Source organism: Thamnophis sirtalis, unplaced genomic scaffold (genome assembly GCF_051295495.1).
Source record: "Thamnophis sirtalis isolate CommonGarterSnake01/CBP01778 unplaced genomic scaffold, rThaSir2_p1.2 scaffold_15, whole genome shotgun sequence".
NCBI classification, from domain to species: Eukaryota; Metazoa; Chordata; class Lepidosauria; order Squamata; family Natricidae; genus Thamnophis; species Thamnophis sirtalis.
The window spans coordinates 28,592,438-28,603,648 of record NW_028261395.1 but is presented as its reverse complement, the minus strand read 5'-3'; the positions used below and the strand labels follow the sequence as shown (position 1 = coordinate 28,603,648).

Below are 11,211 nucleotides of genomic sequence, written 5' to 3'. Positions count from 1 at the left end.
CGCTTTCCAAAGCGGCCCCAAAAGGCCCCGATGCGCCCGGGCTTTGCCAGCGCGCATCCGACTCCGCCTTTCCTTTGGCGGCCAAGGGATTTTAACCCGCTGCGACTCCCGCGGAGGCGCCCGTACGAGAGTCCCAACGGTTGCGCCCCGGAAGAGGCGTCCGAGGGATCTGCCCCTCGGCTCGGGCGGCGGCGTAAGGCAGCGGGGGAGTTCTGGACCGAGAGCGCAGCCTCCGAGAAGCCGAGGGCGACGGCCGCACCGAGCCTAGCCAAGAGCGCGCACCACCCCGGAGACGCCAGGCACGCTCGGCAGCCGCTACCGTCGCCCGCCTTCTTTTCCGTATCCCGGGAAGGCCGCCATGGCCGCGCCCGCCGCCTCGCTGGAAGACGGTCTGGAGGCCCGCCGCCCAGGCTCCACACGTAAGCGCCTTCCTGGAGTGCCTCTTCGGCGCGCCCTTGGGCCCGGAGGCCGGGAAGCTCTTCCGCTGCCCGCCTCTGCGGAGGAGCCTCGACACCCCGCCTTCCACCCACGCCGAGCATTGGAGGCGTCTCTTCCCTGCAGGAAACGGGGCGGCTAGGCCCCTGCAAGGCCAACCCCCCAATGCCTCTGGAGCCTTTCCCCAGGTCCTGCCCGGCGGTCAGCTGGTCTCATCTTCACCATCCCGCGACGTTTTTTTATTTTATTATTATTATTTCAAAAAAGTTTTTTTAATTTCTCATACATGCATTAACAAATATACAATTATTTATATTTATATAACTATAAATATAATTTATAAATATATAAATTATTTATATTATACAATTAATAATATGTGTTATCTTTTGACATTTACAGCAATTCGTTTCTCATCCTAAAATTAAAAATACAATCGAGATTGCTTTCCTGCCATCCCATACATCCATCTTGTTTTACAACCACCCTCCCTTTCTTTTTCTCTTTTTCCCTTTCTTCTTTCCCTCTCTTCTCTCCTCTTCTTTCCTTGCCCTTTCCTCCTCTCTCCGTTCCCTCTTTCCGTTGTTGTATTTATATATTTCCTCTTCAATCTGGTGTATTTTCAAACCATCCCGCGACCTTGATTTTTTTTTATTATTTCCAAAAAGTTTTTTATTTCTCATGCATATTCACAACTATACAATCTCATAGCTGTTATTAATAATATGTGTTATCTTTTGACATGGATAACAATTCACTTCTCCTCCTAAAAATAAAAATGTAATCGAGATTGCTTTCCTGCCATCCCATCCATTCATCTTGTTTTACAACCACCCTACTTTGTCTTCCCTCTCCTTTTCTCCTCCCCTCCCTTCTTCTCTATTTTCTTCTTTCCTCCTCTCCTCTCCCTTTTTTTCTTCTCTTACTTCCCCGCCCTTTCTTCCTCTCCTTTCCCTTTCTTCTTTCCCTCTCTTCTCTTCTCCTCTTCCTACCTTTCCCTTTACTACTCTCTCTGTTGTTGTATTTACATATTTCTTCTTCAGTCTGGTGTATTTTTGAACCATCCCGTTGATTTTGTGCCTCTCCAGGCCACCCTTTTTGGCTTCCTAGGCTGTGGTCCCCTCCCCCCTCCAACAACACCCCAATGGAAATGGTGCAAATTCTAAGGTGCTTGCTGTCTTGTGTTGTGGCCAGTTCACAGGTGGGAACTGTTTCCATCTAGTGCAGAGGTCTTCAAACTTGGCAACTTTAAAACTTGTGGACTTCAACTCCCAGAATTCTCCAGCCAGCTATACTATAATAGGGCATCGCATGCTAAAAACATCTTGACACAGGGACAATTTTATCTCGTACTATCACGCTGAACACCTAATCCTCACAGTATTGTTCTATGTCTTAAGTATGTTGCATGGCTTAGTATTATTATCCTTTTCATCCTCTCTACCACCAGCTCTGATTTGTATTAGGATTATTCTTCTGTTGTTTTGCATTCATGTTGAAAACCTCTGCACCAGAGAAAATTCCTTGTGTGTCTAAACACACTTGGCCAAATAAAGAATTCTGTTCTGTTCTGTTCTACTCTACTCTGTCCCTCTCCCTCTCTCTATCCCTATCCTCTGCAGATTAGCCCTGGTTCCAGGAGAGGAAGAACAGCTAGTGTGAGCTAGTGGTTGAATATGGATAGGGCCAGAGAAACCCCATAGCTTTGCTTATCATGTCCTGCACACCTAAATCAGGTCACTTGATAGGCAAGATGAGCCAAGATTATAAATGCAAAAGGGGGGTTGACAGTGGATATAACAAATGGTTTGATGGTGTACCTTTCAGTTGGTTCAGGGATGGGTAAGACGTGCATCATCTAAAATTCATAGCAATTTAGTAAAGCAAGTTGCTCATGAGCTAAGATTCCAAGGATGTCTTCAATGTATGCCCTTCTTTATAGACCATTCTCCAGTGGCCTTTGATGCCAAAAAGCTCTTGGAGGCTGGCATGAGGAATGATATGAGCCAGCATATGACCCATGACCCATCTTATATCTGTCCTTGAATTTTTGTTCTCCAGATCCTTTTGCTGGTTGGCAGGTTTCCCCTTCCCAGGCCCTGATTACTGGGCAGCAAGAGTTTTAAAGCATCCATCTGTGTTCAAAGAACTTTGTCGTCTTCTGTTTGAGTTGGGAAAGTGCAAAGTCACTGAACACCACCAATACCAAGAGATTTGCTGATAGATTTTAAGCACTTAAGTCAGCACTTACACACTTTTTTGTAGTTATCCAAATGACTATAAGCATGAGAAGTCTCCTCTGAGATCATCTTCAGTGGAATTGAAGATGGAGCTTCAAACTTTTCTTCTGTAGCTCTTTTGAGAGGCCAGCTGGATAACTGGATATTCTTAGCATTGTTCAGATTTATTTATCAAATTTATATAGTCACCCATCTCACTAATGTGATTTTGAGTCGTGTGTGTGTGTGTGTGTGTGTGTGTGTGTGTGTGTGTGTGTGTGTGTGTGTGTATTCCAGCATAACTCTGGAACGCCTCGAGCAATTTCAACCAAACTTGGTACATAGATGACTTACTCTCTGGAGAGAAATACTGTGGGAGAAAGACACCCCTAACACTCCTCGTGGTGTGTGTTCTGTTAACATGCATCCTGTTGTGCTGTACTGCCATACTGGCTTCTAGTAATATGTAATATTACTAGAATGTAATATAATATTCATAATGGCACAGTGGGATTGCCATTGTAACGGCTTCACAGTATTCCACAAGGGGCTCTCTCTGGTAAGGGGGGAAATCCAACATTATAAATTATGTTTGATCTGGACATTTACCCCCTATAAATAAATTCCCCGGGCAATGCCGGCTTATTGGCTGATATACAATAAAACAATCAAATCCTATCCATTAAGCAGTTAACATTAAATATAAATAAGGTCCCAGGAGAATGCACCAAAATCTCATACAAATACGATCATTTAGGATTATGGGGTTATCATGAGATCCCTAAGCCGGCTGAAATAAACCATGTCTTAAAAGAGATTTTGAAAAGGACCAAAAGGTTGCAACTAGCCACGGTTTGCAACTATCCCAAAAAACAGGAATCTCATTGCATAAAATAGAAGTCTTTAGCTAGCAGGGCCTGTAACATTGCCTCTCTTGATGGACTGTTGAAAAAATGGTCAATAAAATGAATCAGATTATGCTCTCAGTAAAAATGCCACATCTTGTGAGACAAGATGGCATGCTGGATCATAATTAGATACAAATGGATTAGAGGCTCTTGAGTCATTTGTATTGCTTGTCTCTTCAGGAAGTTTATTTATTTAGTGTATGGCTCTTCAGGAAGTGACTACGGTTTTTTATATGTTTATCCCAATATTTATTCTTTAGATTATTCTCAGCCTTAAATGGGCCACTGAGATTTCATCCTTCCAGTGATTTCCAAAATTAATAACCACTTAATAAAACATTAAGGTGGTTTGTACTGCTAAAATATATAATGTTTTCTTCTATACTTCTGAATAGAAGAACCTGTTGTGGAAACTGCAGAAGAAGCCACAGAGCCAGCAGAAGCTGATATTAATGAACTTTGTACGGAAATGTTCAATAAAATGGCAATCTACCTAACGGGTGAACTGACTGGTGAGTTAACATTAAATTTAAATTTAACATATTGTGTGATTCTTTGCAAATATTCCTGAAATCCTTAATAGGTGTAAAAAAGGACTGAAAAAATTTCTTTTTTAAAAAAAAGAGGAAATTTCAAATGGAATCAGAACATGACCGATCAATTACATGGTCAACCAATGCACTTTTTCCTCACAGCATCCCAAAAAAGAGTGATGTCTGCTAATAGTTTAGCCACACTCACTTTTGTCAGGCTTCTAATTGTGGCCCAGTCTAAACAGGAAACTGTTCATTTGTCAACTTAATCCTTTCCTCTCTTAAGAAAAACTTTCTTCTGAGTGTTTCTGATGAAAGTAAAAGCCAGAAACAACACTGATGATTTTAGGATTCATATTTCATAATCAGCTATGAGAAAGTTATTGACATATTATGAATATCGTTGAAACTAAAACTGTGGTTACATTTTATAAAAGGAAAGTTTCACTTGCTTGGTTTGGTTTTTGTTTCAGTCTGATATGTGAAATCAACCACTGTGATTTGAGTTTAGCATTTTGTGAAGCCAGCCATTTGTTTCTTCTATATATATAAAAACGGCTCTGTGTGTGTGTGCGTATGTTCCAGTATAATTCTGACTTATTCTCTGGAAACAAATATTGTGAGGGTAAGACACCCCTATAACCCCCCAGGGGTGTGTGTTCTATTAAGATATAGTCTGTTGTATCTTAAAATGGCTTCTAGTGTACTCCCATAAAATGGCTTCCACTGTACAGTGCTGTGGAGTTGCCTTGGTAACAGCTTTACAAGGGTGCTCTCTCTGGTAAGGGGGAAACGCCAACATTAGAAATTACGTTTGGTCTGGACATTTCCCCCCTATAAATAAATACCGGGGCAACACTGGGTTATCAGCTAGTATTCAATAAAGACACCTAGAGAAGCTCCATTGCGAGATAGACGGCAAATGAATTTAACGAATAAATGCCGGTAATTAATAAATCATAGTTAAAACTAGCTCTGGCATAATGCAGTGTGCGAACCCACGTCCTCCTCTTCTATTTTTTAGCAACTAGTGAAGATTACAAACTCCTGGAAAACATGAACAAACTAACTAGTTTGAAGTATCTGGAAATGAAAGACATTGCTATAAACATAAGTCGGAATTTGAAAGACTTAAATCAGAAATGTAAGTAGAAACTAATTTTAATTGCGTTCAAACATAGGGTGTTTTCATGCTTACTTGCATTTTGGAGGTATGTTAAAATATATCCAAAAAAGAATTGAATATGAAAAATATGCAAGAAACAAAAAGTACTTCTTTAGCCAGCCTTTCCCACATGGATGTGTTAATCTAGGCAATTGATCGGTTTCTAAATACAACATGCCCAAAGAAAGCCTGAGGAAGGCTCCAGCAAATTCTACAGCATAAGAGGCAACACATATTTTAAAATAAAATAATGGAGAACACTGATCTGTTTTTTAAAATCCAATATTCATAGTGATGTGTATTACTCAATAGAAAAAGAGACGTAGCTTTGCATGCATGCAGCTTTTTTAATTTATAGTGCCCAGAATAACATGGCAGGCCACGGTGAGATCCAGCGAACCACTGTTCATTAAGACTGGGCAGTGGTTTGATCCAGAACGGGGGTGTCAAACCTGATTTCATTGAGGCCCGCATTCGGTTGTGTTTGACCTTGGGAGGGCCAGGGGACGTGGGTAGGGTGGGTGTGGCCAGCTCGCTATCACTAAGGCTCAGTTTTTGGCCGCAACGGCCTCTTGTAGCCCACTGCCAGCGAAAATGGAGCTGTTTTTGCTAGCAGAGGCACCGCGGGGCGGTCCATTGGTTCCAGGGCAGCCCTGTGGGCCAGATTTAAGCACCCCGTGGGCCGGAATCAGCCTGTGGGCCTTGAGTTTGACACCTCTGCAGTAGAAGGCATCTTCCTGACAAGTTGCAGGGATTTTTTTAATCCTCAGTAAATTCTTACTTTTTTCTCCCCTTTCCATTTTCCCCAAGATGCTGCACTTCAGCCATACCTGGAACAAATCAATCAGATTGAAGAACAAGTTGCAGCTTTGGAACAGGCTGCCTACAAGCTGGATGCATATTCCAAGAAACTTGGTAGCTATTCCAAGAAACTCTAATTAATACTAGAACAGTGGTGTTAAAAGTTTTGGTTTTATCCTTTTCCCAAGTAATTTTTTATAAATACCATATATGACAAAAATGCTCATTCCTGTAATCCAGGGATATCAAATTTCGATTTCCCTGAGGGACACATCTGGGTTGTCTTTGACTTTGGAGGACTGGGGGTGGACGTGGCCAGTGTGGCCATGGCCAACTCGACGTCACTCATCAAGGCTCCGATTTTGGTTGTGACGGCCTCCACCCCTCTGCCAGCGAAAGCAGAGCTCGGGGAGGATACACATGGCCCACCTGGCCTTTGGTGGCAGAGGGCTGCAGGAGGCTGTTGCGGATGAAAACTGAGCCGGGGGGGGGGCCACATGCGGCCTCCCCGACCTCCATTTTTATTGGCAGAGGGCTGGAGGTTGTCGTGGCCGAACACTGAGCCCAGGTAGATCATGCATGGTTCTTCTGAACTGTTTTCTCTAGCAGAAGCACTGCAGGTCGCTCCTTCACTGTTTCCAGGGCAGGCCCGCGGGCCAGATCTAAGCATCCCCAGGTCTTGAGTTTGACACCCTTGCTGTAATCAAAACATTGTACTTATAAGGGCAAAACTTTTTGAACTTCTAATGAGATAACTTAAACAATGTGCCTAAAATCTAGGGCCCAAGATGCCCAGGGAAGTAAAATTTGGCAAATTTTCATGAAAAATTTTATGACATAAAATTAACCATAAGGGATTTATGGTAATACAAAGTGTCATACATAATTTTCTGTAATAATGTTTGACTGTGTTACACAGTTCAACATGGGCTATTTTCAAGGCAGATACATCTCTGAATATATCTCTGAATTTTTAAGACCTTTTCAAGTACATTAAAAGCTCTACAGTTATGGAAGCACTGAGGAATCTGGTAAGGAAATATATTTCTAGTTTATCTATTTAATACTAGTAAGTTTTATCTTACGATGCCAACATCCACACCTCTCAAACTGCAGAGAATGAGACTTGGCAATGCCTGATCTAAGAAAAACTGGACATTTGATTCAGCATTCCATAAACCTATCCATGGAGAATAACTGAAGTTTAGCGTATTTTTTTCTTGTGTTATTGATTACTACAGAGATCTATTTGTAAACTAGTTCTCACCTATTCATTTACGGCCAAAAGCATTCCACATTTCACTAAACTACAGTTTATTAATCTATGATATTTTTTGATTCAATTCACACAAATTGCTGAGATATACAATGGGATTTGATGCAAAGCTGAAAACACCTATCTTTTTTTTTACTTGGACGGTGACCATGCCATCTGGTCACTTGTGTCCACTACTGGTTTGAAATATTGGAAGACAAAGGAACATGAATTTGGGCAAACTCCAGGAGATAGCAGAGGACAAAGTAGCAAAGTACAGCAGAGTCAGACATAATTTAAGGAGTGAACAAGAAGAAAAAAAAATGCTTTTGATTCTTATTAGTTTCCCCTGAAATAAATTCAAAGCAAAAATCAATATACAACAATAGCTGAGAAACATAGCTTTGTACTGAGTATCTGGCCCAACAGATTAAAAGCCCCAAATTACATTTTCATTATTATTAGGATAATACATTGTGACATTGATCTCATACCAAATGCTTTTTTCCCTTAAAAGAAGGGTATAGAGTTTAGGCAAAAGCCAATTAAAGCAAAATCGGGACAATTGCTAACATCCTATTATATAGATAAGATTTTTATCATGATTTGATCCAATCAGTACACAATTTGCTTTTCTCCTTTATATTATTATTTAGATTATTTTCATACATACATTTTCTAGTATTTCAAGTTCCTGATTAATCAGTTCAGCTCTTATATATTTGTATGTTTGTATTCTCATCTCTCCCAATTTCTTTTCTCTACTTTATTATTACATTATTATTATATATTATACATTATTAGTTATGACAGGATATGGCTGTGTTTCCACTCTTAACCAAGGGCATCCAAATAGATGCGGCTGCTAGTTTAGACTATTTTTTACATCTGCCTTCCCTGGACACTTCTGTTTTTAACTCCAAAACTCAGAAGTTAAGTTTCAGAAGTTTTAAACGGACAAGAAACAACACATTAAGCACATGGCAGCTGATCCCCTCACTCTCTCCCTCTGTCTCAAGAAATTTAATTTTACAACAAATAGGAAAATTTTAGATAACCAAGGAAATTTTGGATATATTCCTTCAAAAGCATTATTGGTGGTCCTTGACTTATGACCGTAACTGAGCCCTGAATTTGTGTCTGAAGTAACGTTGGACATCAAGCAGGTCATGGGATCACACCTGATTTTACAACCTTTTTGTGATCTTTAAGCAAATTCCATGGTCATTAGGTAAATCCATTGTCCGTAATGGGTGGTTTTTGCCGGAAACCAATGTCTCAGGCAAAAAAAGCCGTAAATCACAAGCCATTCTCACTACAGAATACTGCATAGCCATAAATGCAGGCCAGCTGCCAAGCACCCAAAATGTAATGATGTAATGGGGGGGGGGGATGTGTTAGAATTTTGAATTTGGGCCACAAGTGGCCCTGGGAAGGTCTATCATAACTTTGAATAGTTGCTAAGCAACCTGTCAGTAAGTCAAGGACTTCTTGTACTCCTACCTCTTTTAAGAAATGAAGTCAATTTTAAGAATAAGTTTGTAATTTGACATAAGTTGCTTTGCATGTACACTGAGAACTTCTGCACTAGAGACAAATTCCTTGTGTGTCTAATCATACTTGGCCAAATAAAATATGATATTCTAATCTGTTCTATTGATTACATGAAGAAATTACATTGAATGTACTTGCTTTCAAGGTTTTGTTGTCCCTTCTTCTTAAACATGACTGACTATGCTACTAGGTTTACAACTAAAATGTAAACAAAATGTTTATATTAAGACTATTTTTTTTTTGTCCCTTACAGAAGCAAAGTACAAAAAAATGGAAAAGCGATGAAAGAAGGGTCTTAATCTGCTTCTAGAATACATGACTTTTTTCCAGGAAGCGAAATTCAAGATTTCTGCTATTGAACTTCTGAAACAGAATTTATGCCTCAGCAATGCATTTGGACTAAAATAATCTAAGAACATTCAAAAGTAACAGAGGCTACACAAGTCTATGAATTAACTACTTTTGTCATTGTAGAGTCTATTCCCTTTTTACTTTTTTGATATTCATTTACTGAGAACATAGAAATCACTTTTAACTGCTTCAATTCTACCAGTGTAATTTTTATAAGTTTATGTTATGAAGCAAAAAATTGGTCACTTCTGCACTCTATAAATCCTGTCACTTGTAAATCAAAATTTGTTGTCTCCTGATTGCCACTAAAATACCATAGCTTTGCTAAAAACATATTTCTTGGCCTTGTTTTAATTTTTTTGTTTTCGTGAATAAATCAAGGAAGGATAGTTTGACGCACTTGAGGCTTAACTATTAGCCCTAATTTAGCATGAGTGTACTATAGAAGAACTCTGATATGGTATCAGCACTTATCTGCATGAGTTGAAGACAAATATAAAAATTCCGTATTTATTGATTTCAGTAGGACAGATAAATTGCTAGAATGTCAGCTGCTATTTTAAAAAAAACACCTAACTCAGAAATATAGAGATATTCCCCAAAATGAAAGTGGTTGAAAATGAAAACAAGCACTATCTTAATGTAGGCGAGATAATCATATTGTTTCCACTATTTCAATTTTAGCAATTAACACTTTCAAAGTGAACGTTGCTGGTTCAGGACCTTCCTATGAACATGAAAGAAATGTTAAATGCTTGTATGGTTCAATAGCTAATATTGGCATGCTAGCTATAATGTTGAACTTACAACTTTAATATTTTCGGTAATAATAAATGTTTTTCCTGTGAAGTAATCAGCCATGTTGTCCACTCTAGTTTCAAAGGAAGTATCTTCGCAACAGTTACAATGCATGGGAACCACTACATAATTTGTAAACAGCCACATGCCAAATATATTCAGCATCAGGGCTCTGCTCTGAGAGGAAGAAGCCGTTTTCAGGAGGGAAGAGGACAAAAAAATGGCAACCAGGCTTCTTGCCACCCTTGCACAAACCAGAAATAGCAGGTCTGTGGATTATTTCCTCCCCCCACCCCATTAAAATTCTTAACGTAGTTAAAAAGGTAAAGGTTCCCCTCGCATATATGTTCTAGTTGTCCCTGACTCTAGAGGGTGGTGTTCATCTCCGTTTCAAAATCGAAAAGCCAGCGCTGTCCGAAGATGTCTCCATGGTCATGTGGCCAGCATGACTAAATGCCGAAGGCGCATGGAATGCTGTTACCTTCCCACCAAAAGAGGTTCCTATTTTTCTACTTATATTTTTACATGCTTTTGTACTGCTATGTTGGGTAGAAGCTAGGACAAGTAACAGGTGCTCACTCCATTATGTGGCACTAGAGATTCGAACCGCCGAACTGCTGACCTTTCTGATCAACAAGCTCAGTGTCTTAGCCACTGAGCCACTGCGTCCCTTAACATAGTTACGGCTGTCATAATTGTAGGTGATGATCACAATACATGCCTCCCCACGTACAATACTGGTAGCATTATGGCAGCAGGAAGACAGTTTTTGCCTGTCTTCGAGCCAGGGCAGGCATTGGATTCAAACATTAATCTGAATTAGAATAGAATAGCATAGAATTCTTTATTGGCCAAGTGTGATTGGACACACAAGGAATCTTGTCTTTGGTGCATATGCTCTCAGTGTACATAAAGATAAAAAAAATACAAGAATCATGAGATACAACACTACTTAGTGATAGTCATGTTACTAATAAGCAATCAAATCATACTAGGAAACAAAACAATATAAATTGTAAAGATACAAGCAACATGGTTATAGTCATAAGTGGAAGGAGATAGGTGCTAGGAAAGATGGGAAGAATAATAGTAATAGTCTTAGTAAATAATTTCACAGTGTTTGGGGAATTAGTTGTTTAGCAGAGTGATGGCATGGGGGGGGGGGGAGAGAACTGTCCTTGTGTCTAGTTAG

The 11,211-nt window shown here is 40.0% G+C and overlaps 1 protein-coding gene across 3 annotated transcripts; it reads left to right on the top strand.

Moving 5' to 3' along the window:
* The first annotated feature begins 181 nt into the window (after positions 1 to 181).
* BLOC1S2 (biogenesis of lysosomal organelles complex 1 subunit 2) lies at positions 182 to 10,074 on the top strand. 3 transcript variants are annotated; one of them, XM_014064500.2, is made up of 5 exons: positions 182 to 419; positions 3,961 to 4,074; positions 5,120 to 5,239; positions 6,071 to 6,175; positions 9,124 to 10,074. In XM_014064500.2, exons 1-5 carry the CDS (start codon positions 359 to 361, stop codon positions 9,153 to 9,155), a joined length of 432 nt encoding a protein of 143 aa, XP_013919975.1. In that variant the 5' UTR covers positions 182 to 358; the 3' UTR covers positions 9,156 to 10,074. The 3 variants fall into 3 exon arrangements, with proteins under 3 accessions (XP_013919975.1, XP_013919974.1, XP_013919976.1); XM_014064499.2 differs by having other exon boundaries at positions 186 to 419; positions 3,958 to 4,074; XM_014064501.2 differs by lacking the exon at positions 182 to 419 and adding an exon at positions 605 to 623 and having other exon boundaries at positions 3,958 to 4,074.
* Positions 10,075 to 11,211: the final 1,137 nt, after the last annotated feature.

Coding starts and splice junctions, on each gene's coding strand:
- BLOC1S2 (XM_014064499.2), top strand. CDS start 359: ATGGCCGCGCCCGCCGCCTCGCTGGAAGACGGTCTGGAGGCCCGCCGC. Junction 420..3,957: donor CCGCCGCCCAGGCTCCACAC/GTAAGCGCCTTC, acceptor ACTTCTGAATAG/AAGAACCTGTTGTGGAAACT. Junction 6,176..9,123: donor TGCATATTCCAAGAAACTTG/GTAGCTATTCCA, acceptor TGTCCCTTACAG/AAGCAAAGTACAAAAAAATG.